Genomic DNA, 25,368 nt, shown 5'->3' with positions numbered 1-25,368 from the left:
GCGAGAGGTGGTCTCGAAGGACGCTGACGTTATTAACTTGAGCCGTCACTATCAATCACGCTTGTCCTTCCATCGGTCCAGGATGCCTTTGTCATATCAAACAGATGCATGCATGGCGACAGAAACCTCTGTGTCCCCTAGCTTCACGGGGTTGGGGTTGGGGTCGGGGTCGGGGGTGGGAGGGGCAGCAACTTCAGATCTGCTCGAACCTTCGACCCAAAGAAGACAAGGCATACATAGAGGGCATGTGAGGATGTTTTGTAATTTTGTTTAGAGTAGAGAGTAAATGGACTGTAGAAAATTACATTGACTAGATTCAGGGTCTCTTGGTTTCCTGAAAGGTATGCACTGGTTGTATTAAAAGGATAAACATTAATTCTACTCTAGAGAAGAAATCTATCCTACAACATGGCACACTGCTATGATTAAGAATACAAGAAGAGGAAGGAATGAGTGATACAGAAAGCACAGTTCAGACATGAGAGGACAAAATAATAGGTACGGAGAAACGTGGGGATTACAGAGCCAAAGCACAAGTAATCCCATTTAAAAACTGTTAGTGAATTAGAAACATCCTGGGAACAAAATTAAGTAACACAGAAATCAATATCATTGACATAGAGAAAAGAAAGGCTTAACATAATAGAGAAAGAGAAATAGAGAATAAAAAAGTTACAGAGCAATGATAGAGATGTTAGAACTGAAAAATATGGTCCCATACAACTGACGGCACAGAAAAAGTAAACTCGAGAGAACAGAAAATAACATCCGCTTAAAATATAGAGGTGTTTATCCGAAATAACAGAAGAGTGAATCTGTGGATCAGATCAGTCCGTATTCCTGGAAATAATGATCAATTGATAAGCTACTTCAAGGATATAGAAAACATTCTTTAAAAATCCAGGGGGAAAAATTAAGTCCCCTGTAAGAGTACATTGGTGTATAAAAGAAACAGCCTTCCTAAAATATTTAAAAGAATATGTCAAGAATGTAGATTGTAATGAGTGAAAGAAAAAGAGAGGAGAGAGACAGGGAAGGAGGGAGGGAGGAGGGAATGAAGGGAAAATTGAAAGATGAAATCTGAAAGGACAGAAGAGGAAACTGGAACAAAGTGTAAATGTTGATTTTCTTTAAGCGGACAGTTAATCAATGAAATTTAAAATTGAAATATAGGATTAAACAACACAATTACTCACCCCTTAATATTTTCAATTTTGTTTCTTAAACTTAGATCTTTTATAAACTATGGCTAAAATATTTAGTGAAATTTTTTATTGAAATATTTTACATGACTAAAATACTTATTGAAATTAAGCTATTCCTTTGTTTTCACTGTTTATGTTCTATTAAATTAAAAAACAATATAATCATTTTTTGACAAAGAACATGAATAATTCACTTCCATTTTAACAAAACTGTGTGGGTTCTTGTCTCTTTAGCTAGCTGGAAGTGCTCCAACTAAGTGTAATTGTAAAATTGGCTTATTTTTATCTTCCACAGCTTTATTTTTTCACACTCTCTGGTGCTTTATATTCCTTTAAGATATGCAGTGTTTTTTCCACTTTTCTGTTTTCTTAGGAAAAAAAGGTTTACATATATTTTATCTTTGAAAAAAAAGTGTATGTCTTATCTGTATGCACACATATATATAACTATATCTAGATCTCCAACTAATTTATATTTTTAGAGAAGTGTATTTTAAAAAAAATTACAATGAACAAAACGCAATCATTACTCCACAGCAAGAAATAAGGTTGGTATAATCCTCATTTTACAGGTGAGAAAACAGCGGCTTGTGTGTTTTAAGTAACTTGCCAAGTTGTTACATGTTCTAGGTAGAACTTTAATCTAGCTCTTCTGATTTTAAACACAGGGTTCTATTATGTCATGAACACCTTATATTTTCTAATGAATCAGATTTTTAAAACATTGACTCATTCACAAGAATATTCATTTTTTTAAAACTGTTTTTTTCAGAAAGAAAGGATTTTCAGAGGCTCTTTTGTTATTTTGTTTTAGCCACAGAGAAGGCATAGCAAGCAATCATTTTGGTTTTTAAACAACTGCTAGAAGTTACTGTCTTCCTTTACACATGAGATTATGCAGGTTACTTATATTTAATAACCAAACAGCAATAAATACTTCTTGAAATACTCATAATTATGAGATTCCATAGGGAATTGACTTAAACATAAAAAGTGATTTTTAAAAAGTGACTATTGATTAAGAAAATATTTCTTCTTTATTTACATTATTGGTATTTTTAACACTTAACTGGATGGAGTGCAAATTGAGGTTTACCCTCTCCCACAATTGTAAGAATTATATTGTACCCTGAGCAACTTTAGCCAATGCGAGACCATTTTAGGCAAAAATCTCTTTAAAGGCAATGTTTAATTAACTAGAAGAGAACAAAATGTGGAAAAGTAAAGAAAAATGGAACTTTGTAAAAGGAAAGTCTGTGTAAGGAAAAAAAAAAAAACCAGAGTGATAAAATTGTCAACACTTCAATTTCTTTGCATTTGCAAACTTTCATTAATAAACACTACATATCAATGCCGCAGGTGCCAGCTGATGCAGTCTGCACAGGTGTTAGGTAAGATGCATATTTAGCTCTGACAGTCTATCACCTCATAATTTGTTACCTAGCACCTATCACTCATTTCAAATCTAAGAAAAGTCCAACATGGAATTAAGATGGATTTTCCAAATCAGGGATTCTGGCCTCTAGCCCTGTGAGATGGCAGGCCAGTCATTAAATATCTCTGGTTTATATTTCCTCACATTGTAAAATGAAAATATGTAATAAGATTATTTATAGAGTATTTATAAGATCTCTTTCAGCTTTATAGAATAATAAATTTTAGACATTTTCTGATGTTATCTAAATAATATTTAGTCCTAGCCCTCTACCAAGTATCTTCTGCTTTAAATAATTTTGTCTGTTTACTCAGACGATTCTAAGCCTACTCATTACAGAAAGTCTTAATAGTGACCTAATACTTGTCAACAGCCACAGTGGTGATGTATATTCCCTCATGTAGAATTGCATTTTCTTCATTTCATTTATTTCTATTCTACCAGTTTCAAGTCTAAATGATGATCTTCTAAAAAAAAAAGCTAGTACAACAAAGTAAATTGTCAGCACAATGCCTGAAACAGTAATTATTCAACAAGCATTAATCCTTTTTATTTCTCAACATCTGATGCACTGGAAGATCCATTCTAGAAGTAATTGACAGTTTGAGCCTAGCAAGGTCTCAACTGCTCAATTTATTGAGAGTAAACAAACAAAAGAAAAAATATGAATATGTCAAGACTTTTTAAATGGATTAAAAAAAAAACAACTCTTTTTCTACTTCACTGAGCCTGTTAGAGAAAGGAAGGAAGCCAAGTATAATCTGTTCTATTCAACAGTTCCTTTCTCTATAATTTCCAACCACTTTTATCAACCCTACGCCAGACTCTATAATAAATTTTACCTTCCAGGCTGAAATTACATCTGTTCCTTCCAAAAGTTCAAAGTGGCACTCACTAATTTGACGGTGGTACTCAATAATTATCTAAAATTGGCACTTCAGGCTTTCTTTATACCATACCCTTAAGTAGCAGGGACAGCTAGTAGATCTTAACAAGTCTGACAATCTTATTTGTACTGAATTTCGTCTCCTGGTATATTGTTGTTTCCCACAGGCTGTATTCAAGCTATTGATATGTTTTAAACTTAATTCTCAGAAATATGTTGTCTGGACAAAGGTTCTTAACTGTATAGGACACCTTATATGCAGGATTAAAGAGAAGAAGTGAGAAACTATAGTTTTAAAAGGTTTAGTCTAGTAATTTAATGTTTAAAAGGGGGAAGCAAAGATGGAATAATTTCTTCATTCTGTTGTGTATTAAGTCCTACTTTTGAGTCCCATCTATTTAGTCCTACATAGAAAGTGTTCTATACAGTTAAGAACCTTTGTCCAGAAAACATGTTTCTGAGAAGTAAGTTTAAGACATATCAATGGTTTGAACAGAGCCTCTAGAAAACGATATACCCGGAGATGAAATTCAATACGAGTAAGATTACCAGACTTGCCAAAAGATCTGTTCCAAGTACACTCCCTGTAAGATCTCAGGAAGCCGACTCTCAATAAATTAGCTTACTTGAAAATGACACCATGCAGCTAGCTCCATTATGTGACTCCTTGTCTACCTTGTATGTAACAGATGACCATTAATGCTTGGGTCCAGCACTTTTTCCTAAAACAAACCATTAATAAGGTGTTGGAGAATTTCCAAGACAAGATTTATAAAAACCTTTGTGATTAGATATAAATCATTCCTTGATAGTGCCACTCAATATATTTGGTATTCAAAAAAAAAAAAAAAAGAATCCTTATCCCAAATATATTTCAAGAAACATAATTTTCCACTCTCTTACAGTTTTACTATATACACATCTGTAACTGAGTGAATAAATAGTACTATAATATTATGGATAAAGAACACAAGCTAAACACATTTTAAAGCAATGTAAGTAAATTTCAGTCATATTATCTTATTCTTCCTAAACTATCTGAAACAGACAGAGGTATTACTAACTTCACTTTAAAGAAGGGAGACGGTGGAGTTTAGGTTGGCTAAATTTGCCAGAAGTCACATAGCTAGATTAGATGTTTCCAGCAAGATGCCCTAAAGTAACTACCAAAATTTGGATTATCTATTATGTGATAGCGATTATGTGCTAAATTCATGTGCAGGCATTTGAGTGTGCATATGTCGGGGGGAGGAAACTCGGGGCTTTTTGTGGGGAGGGTCTCAGGGTTTGTGGGGAAGGTGTGCTGGGAAGACCAGGTACAGACAGGAAACAAATGCTTACCTGTTTCCTTTCCAAAGCATTAATCTGTGATCATAGACTTCTTGATTTGTTGCATGTAGGGAGTTACGATTTACTTAAATGGTATCAGCAACGTATTCAGTGTGTTAAACAAGTTTCCTGTTGTGCGCACTTTATGTATATAGACTGCCACAGCCTGAACGTGTGAAGATTTCCTTATTTGCCCTTGTCTTTTTAGCCCAAAGACAAGACACCTCGAATGAATTAGATGTTGAATGAATGAATCTGTAGAACTTCTCTCATCTTTACAGCAAAACTGGTCTCCATCTAGCTCTGAGGAAAGAGCTTTGTCAGGCTTGACTCAAAACCCATGCTGTTCCTATTAAACTAAGCTGAAGCCACCGATTTGAAGGTATTTTGGATTTTCTTCAAACCTACGGTTTCACCCCAGATCAGTGCCTTTAGCCACTTGATTAACTGCGTTCTGTGTGTGCACACACGGCCTCTGTTACTCAAAGCCGTGGAGAGGCAGCCCAGTACATGTTTGTGTCTTAGGGCTCAGCGGGGCTGAAGGAGAAGGCATTTTATTATGGTCTCATTAGCATTTTTTTTCCAAGGGAGAAGAGTTCTGTAAGGTTTCATTAAGGCCTTTATTTGAAATCACCCAGATTGAAGGAGATATTTTATATAATAAGTCAGGCATCCTGGCCTAATACAATTTACGAGTTTTGTGAAAGTAGGGCAGGCCTGCACATTCTGTGTCTTCCTACATAAAGAAATCTCTTCTTTCCTAGACAAAGCCAGAAAGAACATCATTTTAGATGGAAAAAATAGATTTTTCTGATTGATCTCCTTCAATATTTTGGGCATTTTTTAGCCTTTTAGTACCTGCTTCTTAGCATTCATTTTGCTGTCACTGAAAACCAGAGCTTTTTAAAACATATTTTAATTAAAACCTCCCATCCATTATCTTATATCTCATGCTATTCTCTTAATTTATAATACAATTATTTTCAGGGACGTTTTAGTAGAATATCTTATTTTTAATGAATCTACACACTTTAGTAAGGGAAAAAATTCTATGAGCAAGGAAATGATTAAAGTTAGCTATGTAAGTTTTATATATCAAATCAAATACTAGAAAAATCTCAATCTAAGATTGCTAATCCATATTCCTAAAGTCACAAGAAAGACACATACTGAAAACAGATCATAGTCCAGATCCACAAAACCAATGAGCAAAGACTCATATTAATTTTACTCTGATAACCTCACAGCTAACCCTAAGAAAAGCAAACTGTAAATTGGCTGAGAAATATCACAGCGGTCCCCAAATCAAACTGAATAGCACAACTTGACCTCAGTTTTGACCCAGACACTTCATCATTAACTAAAAGGAAATGAACTCAAACTATTGGACTATCAAAAGTAACGAACTCTTGAAGAAAATGCTATCTGTCTTGAAAATAAATTGTTGACAGTTGTTCCTGTTTTCCTGGCTTCTTGCAGTAATTGAAAGAATTTTAAACTTTTTCTACCAGTTGAAACAGTTAGGAGCCAAACAGAACATGGCCCTGCCTCCCTCAATACAGAACCACAGAAAGTGTAATGGATTCATACGTCAGTACTAAAGACTGCTTAATGATTTAAAGTGCTTAACCAGTAATTGTTTCTCTGGCTTGAAATATTAGTAAATGAAAAGAAGAAAGTTAAAAGGGGCAAAATAATAACTCAGTTAACTCACTTTTAGAGATGCAGTATTTTAATAAATTCCATTTCTTTTGCTTCAAAGAAATACCTTAATAATCCCAGAGAACTTTCTAAAATGCATCTATCAACATTTGTGGTTTTTCAAATACAGAATTGTAATTTCTTTTGATTAAATCCATGTTTAATATCTTATGGTAGCATTCTGAGTGTTTGATCTCTTTGCATAATTCTTTAGACGTATAATTTTTTTTAATTGACCTAATTACCCACTGTCTTCAGAATATATCCTGGAAGTTTTTATTTAAGAGATTAAATCCCTCAACTGAACTTGTTTTTCAGTGACTTTCCTCCTTCACTCAGAGTGCCCTGCACACACACGCACACACATCAGTATGCAAAAGGATCTGATTCATCAAGCTTTCCACATTCGGAACAAGAGATGAATGTCGCTAAATATATAGACCAAGTTAAGAGAGCAAAATTTGTGTTCTCTCTCATTCAAATTCCATTTTACTCTTTTAATTTATCTTTAAAATGTCCTCTGAAGTGCATACCAGATGGCCTTTTAAAGCACAGCCAACTTCTTTCTTTAAAATTCTGTAAAACATAGGTTTGCATTTTATCATTTTCCCAGTTTCTTTTATCACTTTTTACACTGACCTCTGTTAACACTTAAAAATTTCTTCGTTTTAAATCATAATTATATTTAGCTCCTGGTCACTTACAGTGACCATAATTGTATCATTTTATCTCTATTAGTGCCCAAAGCACTAATTTCTCTGCATTTTGATTCCCAGTCATTTTTAGAACAAAGGTATCCGTTCCTATTGTCTTCCTAGAGAGCTCTGGGAGCTGACTATCCCCTCTCCTCTTATATCCTAGTCCTTATCCTTTCTTACCTGGACTATTGAGTTGCCACCTAACTGGTCTCTTGGCTGCAGACGTGATCCCTTATAATTCATCCTTCATGGCACCAAATCAGGTTAAGAAATTTTCCTTTGCTTCCAATTGCCTAGCTACAGCATAGAGCCTAAACTCCTTCTGACAGCATCTGATACTTCATAAATTATCTGAACCGTGATTACGTCTCAAGCCCTGTCTCCCTCCAGCACAGGACTCTGCAACAGTCACACAGAAGTGCCCCCAGGCTCACCAGTAATACATATTCGCTCACATTCTAAGGCTTGAACATGAAGTTCCTTGCCCTTTATTAAAACCTCACCAGCCCTCCTCCAGGTAGACTACTTATTACTTTTATTTCAAGAACTATCTAAAAAAGTATTCCCTACCAGGAAGGCCTTCCTTATTCAACCTAAAGGAAAATGACTTAGTATTTAACACACATTCACCGCTATCATAACTCTTACCCCAACTGTGCATGAACATATCTGTCTGCCCCAGGGCACTGGCTCTTTCTAGGGGAGACTCAGCATTAATCATCTTCTGTAGACTCAGCTGGGCTTTGTGAAAAAGAAGCACAATAAATAAAAGTGCAGAGTTACTATACTTTTAAGCAGCTTGTGTCGTTTTTAACTGAAGTTGTCTATCTGAGTTCAGTTTTAGGGTAGTAAGCTCCTTAAAAAGTTGTCTAGCAACATACAGGATTAACATCATGTTTTAAGACATTTGGGAATTGCAGGTCTATTTAAAGAATCTTAAGTTTTAAGACTCCATCTCAATGTTTTTGTGTAAGTATTGACTTCAGTTTCACAGGTGTATTACTAGGCTTGATTTATCCTTTAGTCTCTCAGAGTCTTAGTGTCTTAATTAAAAATAAATTCATTGTGTGGGTATTTTGCACAAGTCTCTGTGCTAGACACAGGGATACCATAAATATTATAGCATGTATTTTACAGGGTTATTGTGAGAATTGAGGCCAGTAAATTTTTAAAGATCCCAGGAGAGTGTTCAGCAAATAAATGTCAGTTGTAATGCTGTGGTTATTGCTATTAAGGAGGATGTGTTGGGGTTTTTGAAAGGATGAATCATCACGTAGAATGGACACATATATATATAGCCACATCTATCTATCTATATTTATTTATTCAGTAGCAACAATATGGTAATAAAATGTGTAAGGAAAAGCTCTGTCATTGCTACTTAGTATTTCATACACCAGTGACATCTGTCTGGGCTTTAGAGGGCAATGTCAATTACAGAAATCACAATGGTGTGTTATTTAGTGGATAAGAAAGCGTCTGCTTTGGACGATAACAGTCCAAAATTGCATTTGCTTGGTGCAGGAAAATACTCAGATGTAACAGATGACTTGAGTAGATACCAAAGCTTTTTTGAAAATAAAAGATTTAAATAGGGAAATGCTTCTTTCCTACAACTTTATTGTGGTAAAGCAAATAATAGAATATATTGATTTTTTATTTTAGAGACTAACAGTCCAACACTTAATAAAGCAGCAGTGTGCACTTTCCTCAGAGTATATTATTTCGTGTCTGTGTCACTTTCTTATCTGTAAAATTGGTTCCTTCAGGGAAAGTGTTACTTGGTTGAGCAAAGTCTTGTGTGAAATGTGTTGGTCTTTTTTTTTTTTTTTTTGGGTCATTCTACTTTTTCACTTAAATGTAAGTCCCCCCCTCTATAGAAAGTTATGTAAATTTCCAAACAACTTTCTGGGTAAAATAAATAAGAATGTTTCAATTAGAGAAAGTAACTAATAATCTGAATGGCAGAAAAAGAAATTATCTCCAATGAATTTTGTATTTTCCAAAATTCTGTAATTTTTTTTTCTTTCTGGGCATTTAGGAAATTCATTTCAATTTTTGAGTGAAGAGAAAAAAAATGTTAAGACGATTTGGCAGTTTGAATTCTACAGCTTTCTTTTCCCCAGAGATTTTGTATGTTACTGTCATTAGTTAAAGTTAGGTTTCCTAAAAGTTAAAATGCTATCTCTGTATGGCATTGATGCTATCCGAATATCTGTAATGAGTATGTTAGAGAGACTACTTGGTTGTAATAACTATCATTAAAATGTTTCAAGAGCATGGATATTCATAATCATTTAGGGTCATAGTAGGAAGTTATTTATTTACTGCAAACAATGTCACACTTTCTTTTCTTGTACTTGTTAATACTGTTTGATCACTATCCCTAATTTTTATTTCCTCACATATCAAAAGGTTGAACATTTTACATTTTATGACTTCTTTTTCAAAAATCAGCTCTCCCATGGTCCAATTCTTTATTTCCCTAATCCTTAATAAAACTGCTAAGAAAACTCTACCATCAACTATTTTTATCTGTTTCTTTGGTCCTTTATATTTCTCTATATTTCAAAATAATTTTGTGTTGTCTTTATAATTTATTGATATTTAAATTTTGGTAGGTGAAGATTTAGCCTTCCTCTTCCTTGTAATGTAGTTATGTTACAATTTTGATTAAACTAATATTTGGCATTTACATTAATGTGACTGATCCTCTTCACTTCTGGCACCACTGAGTATTACCCGGACGTTCTTAAACTCTTTTAGGGTTATTTGTTCTTCAGATGCATGCAGCCAGGCAAATTAAGCCTCAGAGAAAGCTATGATCCTAATGCCTGCTGCTACAGCTAGTGAACACCTGGGTTAGAAGAGTAAAGCAGTCAAGCCAGTCATGGATGCCCACCAGCAAAGAATACCACTATTAAACAGACCTAATAAAAACGTAGGAAAGCTTCTATTTTGAGAGTATTAGAAGTTTTCAAGGCAAACTGGGAAAACACTTGTCGGTACAATTGGAAAGTCTAATTGATTTGATCGAAATCTTGAAAGAAGGCGGTTTGTACGGCCCTCCCAAGAAGTGCATACTTTATCTTGCCTGCTGTCACCCCTTTGGATGGGAGCCAAATGGCTCTCTCTCGTATCCACTTCTAATGCAATAATAGCTGCAATTTAAAGAACATTAATCACGTGCCACGTACAGTGCCGGTTCGTTCTTGACGTGGTGTGCTTACTTACATCGTGGAAGTTCAACCGTTCGTTAGCAGAGCTAGTCCACAGGACTACTGCCATTTTCCACTATGCCTTAGCTCAGAATTCCAGAACCTTTGATTGCTCTCACTCGCTGACCTACTGAGTTAATCTCATGCTAGAATTAAGATTTATGAGTCACTGCTGTAGAGAAGATGAAACGTCATCAGAGAAAATGACTAAATAGAAAATCGATTTTAAAAAATCAGAACTCAGAACAAGTAGACTTGCTCAATAAGTGGGGTAAGGACACAGCTATTTTTTTTTACTCTTAATAACATGCTTAACACAAAATTTCAATCCCATAAAACACGGCTTTTCTTTTCTATACACTGTAATCAAGAATAAAAATTTTATGAATGCAAACTGTCCAAAGATGATTACTTAAAATCTCTGATCTCCTTTGATTGAAAGCACGCTGTCCTATTGTTGTCATCAGTTTTGCTTAGAGGGGACCGGGGTGCTCAGAAAACAAACTGCTTAAATGAATAACACGAAAGGCCCAAGATGAAGTAGAATCTTGCCAGAACACAATTTCAAGAAAACTGTACTAATCTACAAAGAGACACTGTTTTTCTGATGCTGTGGGGAAGAACCAAAAGGAGGAAGATTCTGGTCAGGACACTACATACTATGTTTTAAAAAATATGAACTGCTCTGTCTGTTTTTTGTTTCCCCATAAACTGGCTGTTTCTATTGACTGACAACAAAAGGAAGTGAAGCAATCCCCCCGATCACTCAAAACAAACACAAGTTACATCAAACCTACAGCACAAGCACAACACAAAGCTGATTCCGTATTTCTGTGTGGACAAAGCAAAATCTTGCACTTTAAATTGGTATCTTCTTATCTGCTTAGTACAAACAAATTCCTGTCTTATTTAATAATTTTCTCCCCAGTCTCTGTATGTTCTTCTTAATGTAAGATTGCTTGTAAAGGTTTAATGTTTATTGCAGTTTTCTCTTCTATATTATTAGCAATCTCTTCTACATCTCTTATAAAACTCTTCATAACTTCACATAGACAGGTATATTGTAAATTTGCTCACTGTCAAAATGTCATAATAACTCAGTCAAAAATAACTGGTCCAAAATACTGATGCTAAAAGGGCACGACTCACACTACATTACATATTCCATAGTGTACGCATTCTCAACCTCCGCCCCTCTGCTCAATAGCTGATCTGAGATTAACCTCTGATAAAAGTCAGTTTACTAAAATATAAACATACAGACTCATAAGCTTATATAAAATAGAAAGTAGCCTACAGCTGGCTCTTTTTGGAAAACAAGTATGTTTTGTGTGGGACTGATGCAAAAGAAGAAAGCGGTGTTAGGATGAACAGTGTCTATTCACTGACAGCTGTTAACATTTACACTAAAATCATTTTATTTACAAACTTTAAGGTTAAAAGAAAGGTAAAATTAAGTAGCTAAAACTTTTGAAAAAAAATTGCACGTGAATTGCTTCTCTGTACACCTGAATTCTAGAGTCCTACGAAAATCAATGACCATTACTTTTATATAAGATCACATTATCTCTTCATTCACTTAACATTCTCGAAGCAATTTTGTGGGCAATGCTTTCTGCTAAGGGCTGGGACACCAAGATGAATAAACCAGACCTCCTCCCAGAGTTGTTCAGCCTTACAGAGGAGACAGGCATAGAAATATGGAAATTGAAGTCAAAAGACAATGGTAACACAATATACAATGGTATACATAGCACAGACCTTGTGAGTGGTGGAAGAATACAGGGAGAGAAAAGAGGAAAATTAGGGAAGAGGGTGAAGTGAGATCAGGGCATATGTAGTTTGATGCATCTATGGAATCTCCAAGCAAAATCTTGTGCCAGCTCTACGCCTCCGAGGCATTCTAGGTCTTTCTCTGCACTCCTCTCAGAATAGTGGCGCCCTTGCATGGTTCCCAGGCTCCCTGTTAGCTGGCTTCGGGGAGGACTTGATCATGCACAGGCAGAGACGGGAGGACGGGAGGACGGGAGAAATCAGGATATTTCTCCCCATCCTTGTCTGTCTCAGGATGTATTTCTGGCTTTTGCTGTGTCTCTTCCTAGTTTCCTGACCCCAGCAGGCAGGCTGATCTTGGTTCTTGCTCTCGTGGGCTCCAGCCTCTACGGACAGTAGCTTCCTTCTGTTACCTCCCTACCCCCTGCCAGGTTTCTCAGTGCCTTCCAGCCATACATTTCCTTTATTTTAAATATGCAGAGTGGTTTCTATTTTCTTGGTTGGACACAAATGCCTGGCAGACGTCAGAGTCTGAATTCCAGGGAGCCTGCGTGGTAGATTTGAGACTAATCACCATATAGACAAGACTGATGAGCTTTTGCAGAGAGAGGGTACGTAAAGAAATGTTGGATTGAGGGTGGAACCCTGGGAGCATGGCAACAAGTCGAAGCAGCACAGTCTTTGAATAAGTTCAAAGAAAAATTTTTAGTAGAACCAGAAGTACATAATATCTAAAGTCCACTAGGGACCTGAAACATTGCTTAGATCCAGCATTTGTCTGATGAGGTTTCTGAAGACAGAAAGGTCAGGTCACCAGTCAAGATAAGATCTGAAGCACAAATCTGGGTTTCCTGTTCCCTGTTGAGCACCGTTGTGATACCATGCCACTAATCATTCTTTTCAATGGCACGTGACTTGGCATCATTTTCCTGGATTCAAGTCACTTGCTCTTATCTTGTGTGTGCTGTTTGCACCTCAGTTACTTTTCATGTAAGACCAGGAATGGTAAGAATGGTAAGAATTAAATGAGATAATATGTGAAAAGGACTTAGAGTAGTGTTAAGTACTTAGAATAATTAAAATTATTGAGAGGCTGGTGTAAGGCAAGAGGGGTAACAGTGCTCTCAGATCGTATCACAATACAGTGAAAGATAAGCAAGTCATTGTGCACCGTAGGGATACCGATTCTGTGTTGATAAGGATAAGGATTTTTTTTGGCATTTTGTAATACATTTGCTATTTGTTGAATAAAATACAGTTTCATGCCAAGTTAAGTTTTTACTTTAGGAGTTAGTTCAGTCATTATTTTTCCTATAAAATGATTTTAACACCACGAGTTTCTTCTTAGCTCCACATATTTAAGGATTTCCATGGACCTAAATGAGGTTTCATGACTTTCTATCTGTATGGTATTTCAATCAACATTTTTCTTATTTAAAAATTTTTTTTCAATTTCAGTATCAAGAAGGTATTTTTCCCATGAGAAAGTTTTCTGAGTCCCTTTCTGTTATCCTCATTCTTCTTTCCCTTAAAAATTTTTAGTGCCCCAAAGTACTTCGATGTTAAATCTGAATAAGGAAATTGGAAAATTGTTAAATGAAGTTATGATGTCATTCTATTTTAATAGACAATACGGATAATGGTGACTTTACTTCCCAGTGCTTTTGATATTAGTACTTAGAAATGAACATTCATGTTGAAAGAAAAACAAAGCAAACAGTATAGCATGAATTCAGCCAAAACCCAGTACTGTCCATTTTACCTTACCTTCGGCGTCCGCCACTCCTGCTCCTACTCCTGGCTGTTTGATAGGCTCTTGTCCATTCTGCCCCATCTTCCCTCTGTTTCAAAAGGAAACAAAAGTTATATATTCAGTTATGATCGAAATGCAAACGAGGAGTCCAAGTAAAAATAAAATGACATTATATATCTAGACCTGCAAAAAATTACTTGAATGCCAAATATAACGCGATAAATTGCTCTAGATCATGCGAATTGTTAAAGTGGAAACCTGTTTATCCTTTGTATTTAGTCCAAACAATGTACCTCAAAATTCAGTGTCCTATTCATTAACTCATTTATCAAAGACCAGACCATCATATTTTCAAATTTTGTTTCAGAATTTTTTTTGTCGTTTTTAACTCGAGGCGGAGAAGGGTTTTTAATGTCTTTACACTTTGTAATAATGAATTGTATGGATCCTTTGGTGAGAAGGAAAATTTTGAATTGAATAACTTATAAAAATAATATTCTAGTAACAGATTTTTGTTTTACATAGTGACTTCCTTTCAGATCTCTCCTGCTTCCTACCGTGCACAGCATGCCGGCTTCTGCAGTCACTGCCTGCCTCTGCCTCTGGCTTTGCGCCTTTATTCTATGGGTCATCCAGAGAAACCTATTTAATCTGGTGTAGACTCTTCTCTAGGGCAAATCTACTCAATCTGGTGAAGACTATTTCTTCTTCTGTAACATAAGGATAGTAACATAAGCTACCTTTTGGTTATGAGGAAATCACACATGAGGGAGATGTTTCTAAGTGTTTAGCACATGGCCTGGAACATCATCCTAGTCAATAAATATAAAGTATTAATAACTAGATATACACATAATGGCTTTAGAATTCAGTCAATGGTTGCAAACCATTTTTAGTTTTAGCCTTAAACTTATGGAAGGCCAAAAAGATGAAGAATTCATGGTACTTTGAGCATTGTGGGTTCAGAATATTGATAACGTAACAGCCCAGAGACTACAGGCCACTTCTTATTTCTTCAGAGAAAAAGCTACACAGCAAACAAAAGATTCTGAAGTTGCCTTTATGTGTAGCTCCGTAAGGCGTCCTAAAAGACGGAATAAAAATGCTTAAGTGTTAAAAAAGATGTGTGAACAAAAGAATGTCTCGATACTATAATATCGAGACAATAATTCTAACACAGCAGGATTTACTAACAATTCATTCTTACTTTCACAAAAATATTGCTTTGCTGAACCTGCTGAAAATGTAACCGTACTTATTTATTAAAAATCCAATGATAGCTTACTTGAAATCGTTCTAAAGATCCTCTTATTCTACTTGAATGGTTCTATTCATAATGAAAGAGAACCTGACGTAAATTCAAAAATTACTTTATCTTGAAAGCCATTACATTGTTTCAATATGACAATTCTAGATCAAAGTTTTAAACACAAATTTTTAAGAAGTGATCATGTGAAGAATAAGGTACATAAAACAATGTTAGAAGTTATGCATACATGGTCTGCATCTGAATATATAAAGTCTTGAGTAAGCAATGCACAAAATCTTAATTTGTGTAATTGCTTCAAAGAGATTCAAGACAAATAGTTGATAAGTTAAAAAATCAACTTTGTTACAATTAAACAGCTTAATGACTCAGGAGCAATCTCACCTTTAGCAGCATCCTATACTAGCAGACCGAGCCAAAATGCATCTTGCTACTGAGCCAAACTCAATTGAAAGTGAAGATGGTTTTAGTAGCACTAATCTGGTAGATGAGAATACTGAAAAATTACCATCCTACCTTATGCCAAACTTTAACAAAATAGCTATTAGTAATTTAATAAAATTTTGGATAATTTTTTAATTTGCTCGAGTCCTAGATTTCATATTTTAATGGTAATATTCAGCTGCAGTTTTTGCTTCTAGTGAAAACTGATTTTAACATTCGATACTTAGCCAAAATGTGTATTAGTTACATTTCTAAGGTTGTACAGAAAACTTGCAGCACAGTGAAGCTAAGTAAAGTGCAAAGGAAAGGCAGCTGTGGGTCACATGAAGGATGCAATTTTTTCTAAATTCCCAATAAATAATCTTCAACTCAGAACATTCTGACTGCACTGGTTATAATCTATACTTGTTAAACAATCACCACATAGTTATTGAACGCTCTGCTCTCCCAAGCAATAATTGTGTTAGCTACAAGGAGATATAAAAGAACTACCGAATACCACTTCTTACACATGTCCTGTAATGCTGCAGAAGACAGCATTTTCTTTGTGTTCATACGGCAAAACAGTAGCCGCCTAGGCAGTTTTGGAAAGTTTTGATTTACAAGAGAAAGAGGAAAATGGGAAAAAACAAAGTTGAAATGTGGCTTGGATGTAAAAAAAATCAGCTTTCACTTCAGACATTCAGATACTGAGGAAATAATGCAGTTTATGCTCTGGAAGTTGTAACATTATCATCAGTGTTAAATTATGTACCTTGAAAGGTACAGATACATTGGAAGCTATTAAGTGATGTGTGGTACAAAACCTGTACAAAGTTATACCATAGTCACAGCTTGGAGAGACGAATGTAATGAATTTGCTGAAATTCTCTTCAGTTAAATTGGATCATCAGAGGCTGTGGACTAATGAGATCAGATTCCTTTTAGAAACAATTGCCAATAAAAAAGAACTGATTAAATACAAACAACTCTATTGAATTCACAGCCTAGGTCTCAAAAAAAAAAAAAGATAGATTAGTAATCCAATAATTAATCAATTTAAGTAGGAAAAATGTAACTTGAAAAATCACAAAATAAACACATTTTTCACTGTACAAATCCATTTCTCCCATCATTTTGGTTTTTATAAACTCGAGCCATTATCTAAATATTAGAACCATTCTGGAGATCAAAAGGGAAGATTTACTTTAAAAAACATCGACATTAAACCAAAGAGAAATAGCAGTTCCACCCTCAGAGATTTCACTCAATGGAGAAAATGAAACAGACCTTTTAACAAGGGCCCAGACCAGGGGTCTGCAAACTCATTCTGCAAAGGGCCAGTGAATGATTTGAATGGTCCCCCTGGTGCTTATTCAAGTCTGCTCCCAGAGCACAGACAACGATGAGCAACACACAAGCAAACCGGTATGACCGTGTTCCAGTAAAACTTAATTTACGGATACTGAGATTTCAGTTTTATGTAATTTTCGTGTGTCACAAAACGCTATTCTTCTGGTATTTTTTTTTTTTAACATTTAAAAATGCAAAAGTCATCTTCAGTCCTTCACAGAGTTTACAAAATCAGGCAGCAGGCTGGATTCACCCTGGCCCAGACCCTGGAGCTGGGTGGCCCAATGGTGTTTTTGAAGACAGAAAACTAGTTCCCGGGGAAGTTTAGATTTTGATACTGGAATAGATATAACCTACATATTTATCTTAGACGCTGCTAAGTTTTGCTTAGCCCATTCTAACACATTCTAAACACAGTCTGCTTTAGTTTTGCATTTTATTTGCAGTATGATTTTCTCGAGGCTTGACATTTTATAAATGAACTTCATTCCAAGAGGATATACTTGGGGACCTATGTACTGCTGTTATTTGTTCTAGAAAATACAGAACCCCTTCAAAATCTTCCATTTTAACTGTAGATTTATTGTTGAAAAGTCTTTATGAGTATATATGTTATCTATTTCAAATATGATGTATGAGTTCTTTAAATATGTTTAAATATCTCCTCATTGCAAGTAAATTGATCTACATTTATCACAATTACCAATGATGTTAGTGTTTGGTTGTTCTGTGATTAAAGCATCCACGTCCTAATGCTTGAACTTGATTCAGGCATGGCTGAGTTATTATTTTAGTAGCTTTTCTCTTTTAAATACAGATTGCACTGATTAAGCAGTCCTGGTAGTGACCAGCATTCATCCTTAGAATTAACGTAATTAATCCAATCTTTCCTGAACAGTCTATTTTTCATGGAGGCATAAGCAGTTGAAGTGTTTCAGGGACACTGACTCAGACGTGGATAATTAACTAGGAATTTCCTGTTCAATGTTAAGAAAAGCTTACTCATGATGCTGTCAACACTGTAGTGAAAAAAAAAAAAAGGAAGCACTTACATCCTTGGAATAGGAAATAGATTAGTTTCCCCTGCGGTGCTGCTGCTTCCTTCACTGTCCACGCTATACCCACTGCCAAAGCTGCTGCCCGAGGAGCCAGTGGACACGGAGCTTTCTGCAGGCCGGTGATTGGCGGGCTTGGCTGCATGGTGTGGGAAGAGTCAACACTACAGTCAATCAATGAACCTCCCACTGACCCCCAAACGCATACTTAGACGTTTTCTTCATTCACATGTATAAAGAAACAGCTCTAGCAAGAACTCCACATTTCTTATCCTGCCTTTCACTTCCTTTTCTTTAACCAATAACTCTCAGTGGCAACACTGAAGTACTGGATTGCTTTTAATGGACATAAAAGAAAAAAAAACCCACTTCCAGGGATAAACCATCAGATTTTGAGACCAAGTTAAATAGCACTATTATTATTTGTGGTTTGTTTGTACAGTAAGGCAATAATGACCTGGCAAACAAATAGGAATTGTGGCTGTTTCCCGGAGAAAGGACTTTAGAAAGACTTGGGTAGATAGAAATAACAGAATACTTGAAAATTGCTTAAGTATTTTCCATATTCATAACCAATAATTTGTTTTCCTCTTGAGAAGTGAAGGTACAGAATAGAACAGATTATTTAGAACATGAGTGAAGATTCTGGGCTTGCCTGTAGTTCTACCAACTATCTCCAGCAGGATTTTTAAATTTGAAGAGATTTGTTCCCTCACAGGCATTTCCTAGTTGCCTATGACTGGGACTTGTTTTAAATATTCCATGAGTTTGAGTTTCTACATACAAGAATCCATATTCCTATAGAAGAGATATGAAAAATTTGTGTTAGAAATTACGCAGTAAGAGGGTGGTAATATTGTTAGTGGAATTCTGGATTAGAGAAAACTTGGGAGGAAATTTTGATGCAAAAGGAATGAAGAGAAGGCAAGTGTTTCTTCTTCTTTTGTTGGGGGCTGGAGGTGGAGCGTCTCCAGGCAAATTTTTGAAATTGTCATTTGTTCTGCCTTGTCATCAGTTTAAGAGCATGAGCTTCGATCAGATGGGTCAGTTTTGAATCCTGACTCTTGCTGAAGTAACTCTAAGAAGTCTCAGTTTCCGCATTTGAAAATAATGGGGCCAGTAATGCCTCCCTCATGGGCTGGGACGATGAGAAGTGAGATAAAGCAGGAACCCAGTAACTCACTCTTCTTCGTCTTGTGATTTTATTTGCCACACACCCAACCTCTTCTTCAGGGCTTTATCATCAGTGGCTCCTCCCCAGTGTCTTTGAGCACACCCAGCCCCTGACGATGAATTTGCCCTGATTCTCTTCCAATTTTAGATGTATTCTAGGCTGCAAAACTACTTAGAGTCTCTCTCCTCCATAAATACATCTCTGTTCAATCAGCAGTTTCTTAGGAAGTTGGATAGATTGACACTACTGGGTGAAGAGTTGATAATCATTTAATGACCCTAAATTATCATCATTTTTCTTAAGGAAATGTATAAAAACACCATGACTCTTTATCTGGTGGAGCTTTAACCAACACACCCAAATGAAGTGAAAAATACAGACCCTGTGGGGGAAAATCCTTTGGGGGCAGAAAATGCTCCACCAGATTAGCCAGGATGAAGTTTTGCAAAGGTTTTAGCTTTTCCTCACTTCTTCCCTTCCATTTCAGGACTAGCTGTTTCTCTAAAGCCACCAGACATTTTCATAGTATCTATTCCAGTGATAAGAGGATTCCTTTCCCGAAATAGGGAAGTAAGGAGGAAAAGCTTAATAATTCGTAGTTATATATCAGGTGTCCATACACTGGAACGAGCTAGTTAGAAAAAGGCCTGAATCCTATTAAATAGCTAGTCACCAATGAATTACAAGTAACCCACAGGACTAGCTTTACAGAAACAGAATAATAGTCATAAAATGTTTGTTTAATATTTTCTTCAACTTATAGAGAAGAAACCCAGATGATGTATCCTTTTTAAAAGGATAAGCTAAAAAAGGTACTAAATGACTATGACACAAAATTATGAACATACACAAAGTAGATTATACTGTATAATCAACCACATAATGAGTCAGGTAAGTCATCTAACTGTAAACAAAAAAAAAGCTGTCATACTTTTTTCCTGGCATTATATAATCCAGCCAACTAGACTGTTAATATTTTTTAGTGTGATACTGAATGCAAGACTTAATTTCATCAATTGGAAGATCTCGATGTACTATTTTCAAAGGCAAACCTTAATTAATAGACAGTAATTTAAAAATCAATTTATCTTTACTAATTTAAGACTTTTTCCCAGAGCAATCTCACAATATATCAAAATATCCACATTATAGAAATGACGTCTTATTATTCACATTTCAAAATATCCAATCTTTTCTTTCACAAACTTTGCTTTTACCTGATGCCATTTCTAGTTTTACTCTTCTTCTGGGAGGTTTGAGAAATGTGAACAGAATATAAAACAATATAATAATAGGAAAGGAACAAAGCTAGAAATAAACTTAAGGAAAGAGTTTTTTCATATCATCTGGGGGGAATAAAATCTCATTTGGAAAGACCATGGAAGTGTTGTCAATATTTTAAATGCAAACAAGTAATACTCTATAAGAAATATTAAAAGAAAGAAACCTAAATATAGGGAACAGATGCATATTTTGGAATAAGTCTAAGTCTACCTTAACATCTTTGCAAGACAAAATTACATGTCAGGTTGACTCTAAAGAGATTTGGAGAGGTTGGGTAAATAATTCAAATGAATCTAGATTTTTGGCATTATCTCAGTGAAACATCTGGTGCATAACTGAATTTTATTCTTACCCTGGTATGTAAGCGTAGAGATAAGATAGCTCTGACATGTGGTTAGTTTCTGAAAAGAAATTCAATTAAAATGAAGGGTGGATCTTCCCTGAAAGGACTATATCTACAGGGCATAAAATGAGATTAAAAACCCAGAAATGCAGAGGTTTTGATAAGCTGGTGCTAAGAGTCCAGGTATTTTAACAGTTCTTTTTCAGATGCTTGAAACAACACGGGTATTTACTAAGCTCTTTTCACTGAATCAGTCCCCATATAAGAAACCATCAATTCTATTAAACTGAACTGAATTTGTACTATGCGAACTTTTTAATGAATAAAGTGCTTTGAGGACTTAACATGGGAGGCTGGATCATATACAGTTTCAAGACATCTCACGATTTCAGTCAAATTCTTTAGTTTGCTCAAGTCCTTTTATCACCACCTCCTTTCCACATGTACCTCTCATAATTTTCCTTTATGCTCTTTATGGAAGCCCATTCAGACCACTCTCTCTGGAACCCTGCGGTTTGGCTTTTTTCCCCCGTCCTGAGCTCTAGCTGAGCCTACTCTTTCCAATTTTGTTAGACCCTCCTCTGGCCCTGTCACTTTCTCACATCTAAATTATACTCATCTGGAAAGGCTCAGCTCAGACAGCACCTGCTTCATACATTCTCCTCATCTGCCCAGTCAGAGTGAACCCTTCTCTATCCGGACTCTCACAGCACACGACTGTTGTATCTTTTCTGGCAATTGTCACTTTCTACCATTAATTGTAGTCGTTACATTCATGTGGTTGATGGAAGCAGAACCCATGTTTGCTCTGTGGTAGCCTTCTTAAAAGCTTCATCCTGTAACTATGCTGAAGCAGTATTTAATGAATCGATAGTAAAAATTAAAATAATGATAATTATATTAATACTTCTTTGCTTTAAAAAACAACTCAAAACATCTGAGTGATTTAGTAGATTTTTCACTTTGTTATGCAGTTCCATGTTTCATACAAATCATAAATAGCTCAACAAAAACACCGCTATATAGCATTTTTAAACTCCATGTTCTTTATCAGTGAACCTTTGGGTAATCCAGTTTTTGTGGTAGCTTTTAAAATCAGAGATTCAACTTTAGTCTGTCATATACATATAGAAAAATGGGATCACTCAACCAGATGTTTTGTTATCCCAATTTCCCCAAAACTGGTTTCAAAGAAATATTTAATGATAATACAAGAAACATGGGAGAGGATAGCTCTGTGAATTAAAAAAAAAAATTTATGGCAGACCATGAGTATTATACATACATTTTAAAACTGGAGTGACAAAATACTATGTACAGTAACATTCCATGGGAGCCACCAGAGGGCGCTAATACAGACACTAGGACCTGGGCTGATTGTACTTTTTGGTGTACAAACATGCGGTGCGCTCACTTCATAGATCAGTATGCCTCTTTCTACCTTCTTGAAGAAAACAATATTTTAAAACATTGAAACTAAATTAGACTTTCCATAATTTTATGATTTCAAAATTAACAAATTAAAAATATTCTACCTCTGCTTTATTCTTCCAACTTAAATCATAGTTTCAGAGATCATGTATTAATCACCTGTGTATTACATACGAAAATAGCTATTTTACATTAGAATTGAGATTCATTTAATGATAAAAAATTTTGGAGCCATTTTGTTAATGAGTTATGGGAGGGGATTTCTTTTTGAATTTTCATTTGTACTATCAAATACCAACTAGAAAAAAGAATGTATCATATAAACATACGATGGAATAAGCCCACTCCTACAGAGACGGTCTCTGTATGCTACAGGAATAAATACTAGCATGTTGAATCGTTTTGTGACTCAGTTATCAACGGGCCATTTCAGGTGAACGAATTTTATCCTCTGCGAGGCAATTCAATCTATTTAAAATTATTCTTTGATCTCTTCATTTTCTGCAGCTGATAGATGGTTAGACATCATTTTGTCTTATTACTCCACTGTGGATAACCTTAATTAAACCTGGTAGTGTCTCTATGACTGCACATCTGTCTTCAATTAGTTTGCTCTGTTGGTTTTTTCCCCCCTCTGCTATATTTATACTTATAAACACGGGACTGTCACTGTATCTACCACACGATGGCAGCACCGTGCTCAAAGTCCCGGATCAGATTGTAGATGACTTTACAATTGTGGATTCATGGAAATTGAAAGCTGGTCAGGACTCTAAAGATAACCTGTTCCACAACCATCATCTTGCCTATAGAAAAACTAAGCAATGGAAAGTTTAAGTGACTTGTTTTCGATCACACAGTAATTAACAAAAGAAAGAATCAAAACTAAAAAGTGCTAATCCACTTTTCTATCACATCTAACTGTCTCAAATTAAGACTGAGAGGTCTCTGCCTACCTTAGAATTCAATGCTTGGGAGCCTTGCTGCCTTTGCTGTTCCATCATTGGTTTTATATCCTGGGTCCACGTAAAGCTATTTCCAAATACTTCAGGAGTAATTTATTATGGAGGTAGCCTGGAATTTCCCACAGTATTTGGTTGATGGAGTGTTATCTTCATAGATAAAATGCATAGGATTTTTAGGTTCAACAGTTGGAAATTAAGAGAAATCAATCACTAATTATTTTGCTTATTCCAGCAGTATAATGATGGAACTGAAAATAACCACCTACTTTAGAAATTATGTATTTATAGCATGCATTTTTAAAAAATTGTTGTTCTTTAGCTAGCTTTAACTTTACCTTAGCTGGTATTTATTTACTTTGGTGAATTTTTCTACTTTCTCTCCTTTACCTTTCACTCTTTTTTATTTATCTACCTATCTGTTATTATTACTGTTTTTTGTTGTTATTTTTACTAAAGAAATTTTGCAGTTTTATCTCATTTGTTGATTTGATTTGAATGTAGACCTGAAAATGTAAGACTTTAATTTCCACTTTTACAAGCATTATTGGTAGGTTTTCCTTTGAATTATGACCAGTAACATTTTTATGTTTTCTACTACCATCCAGGGTATTAATTTAAAAGATGTTGCTTCTTACAAGGATTTTAGAAATTTAATATATTTATTCCTGAATTTACTTCAGGATATTCATTATCCAATCTGGAAGAATTTAAAAGAAACATGACACTAGAAAAATGGTATAGATAGCTTCAATACATCTATTTGTAGGAGTGTTGACACATCCCCAAATTACAAGTTTTCACAAATAAAAGTACTGAAAACAGGCAACTCTGATTTCAGCATCAGTCATTTGTAAACCCTTGGGTGGGGGCAGTGGAAGGAAGATGTCACTAAAATTTTTGTAAAAGAAAAATTATTGGTGATTATGTTACATCCCTCCCAGGGCCATTGAGGATGAAATTAGCACTAACACTGGGCTTGGCCAATTAGAAAAAATATATATATGTGTGTGTGTGTGTGTATATATGCATATATATAAAAAGCAGAAAGTTATAACAAACCATGAGAAATGGAATATTGTGCTGTCCTTTTTCCTTACAAAAATCAAAATACATCCTTTAAGATATTCCATACTATTCACATAGTAGCTTCTTTCAGAGAGGGAGATGAAAATGTGATGCCTCTGTTTCCTATGTCTCAGGAAGGGCAGTAAAGCCTCTAATCATGTTCATTCAGACTCTTCCACGTTGGGCTTATGACTGATTTTTTCAAGACATTATAAAGATCGATTCAATCTGTTTTTAGCTAATGCATCACTATTTTGCGGGTGTTGCCCATACTCACTAATCATTTACTCTCCTGCTTTACAACAAACACTGAGTATTATGTTTCCTATCATTCAAACGTAGTCAATGGTCATAAAGTAAAGAGGAGTTTGGACAATTATTTTACAAGCATATATCCAGTCTCATGGAATCTAACTTCTCTAGTTAATTTCACTTATAGTTCTACCTTCTCCAAATACCTCTTTCTTACATACTTTCTCTCCTCCTGTAGTTGGTTATATTCCAGTGGACTGTGACGATTATAAGAGAAAAAGACCAGATAAATATAAATAAAAATATAATTAATTCTACTTCCAGATATTTCTAAACATGATGATGTTTGGTTGCATATAAACTTAAGTCAATGACTAATTGCTACTTTCTCAATTTCAGTTGAAGATAGACAAAAATAAGGCTTTTGTCATTCTGCATAATTCTTCCCACATATTTTAATTGGTTATTCAGTAAATATTACTAGGATGGGAGATTCATGGGGACAGTGGTTTTTGTTTATTGTAGTATCACTAACACTGTGAGGAGTCTCTGGAACATAACAGACATTGAGAAAAAAATAAATGTGTGTATGAATGTGAATAAATAATGAACAACTAATATGGGAAATTCAGATATTTTCTATAAATGATAAATATATATTTCCAGAATTCCCTTTTTAGCTTTAATTATTTAAAAACACACTAAATTATATACTTAAAAATTAAGGAGCAAGGATTAAGTAAGAAGTAAGAAACTTT

The 25,368-nt window shown here is 35.1% G+C and overlaps 1 protein-coding gene across 5 annotated transcripts in view; it reads right to left on the bottom strand.

Moving 5' to 3' along the window:
* PCLO (piccolo presynaptic cytomatrix protein) overlaps positions 1 to 25,368 on the bottom strand; it is a 310,859-nt gene that overhangs the window by 13,344 nt on the left and 272,147 nt on the right. For all 5 annotated transcript variants that reach the window (XM_064487619.1, XM_031454792.2, XM_064487621.1 and 2 more), the window contains 2 exons: positions 18,094 to 18,235; positions 14,013 to 14,086 (listed from right to left, as the gene is read on the bottom strand). In XM_064487619.1, the coding sequence (XP_064343689.1) occupies positions 14,013 to 14,086; positions 18,094 to 18,235 (216 nt within the window). The remainder of the gene's footprint in view (positions 1 to 14,012; positions 14,087 to 18,093; positions 18,236 to 25,368) is intronic.

Source organism: Camelus dromedarius, chromosome 7 (genome assembly GCF_036321535.1).
Source record: "Camelus dromedarius isolate mCamDro1 chromosome 7, mCamDro1.pat, whole genome shotgun sequence".
Taxonomy (NCBI): domain Eukaryota; kingdom Metazoa; phylum Chordata; class Mammalia; order Artiodactyla; family Camelidae; genus Camelus; species Camelus dromedarius.
Note: the sequence above shows the minus strand (reverse complement) of the source record. Positions and strands in the feature narration are given on the sequence as shown.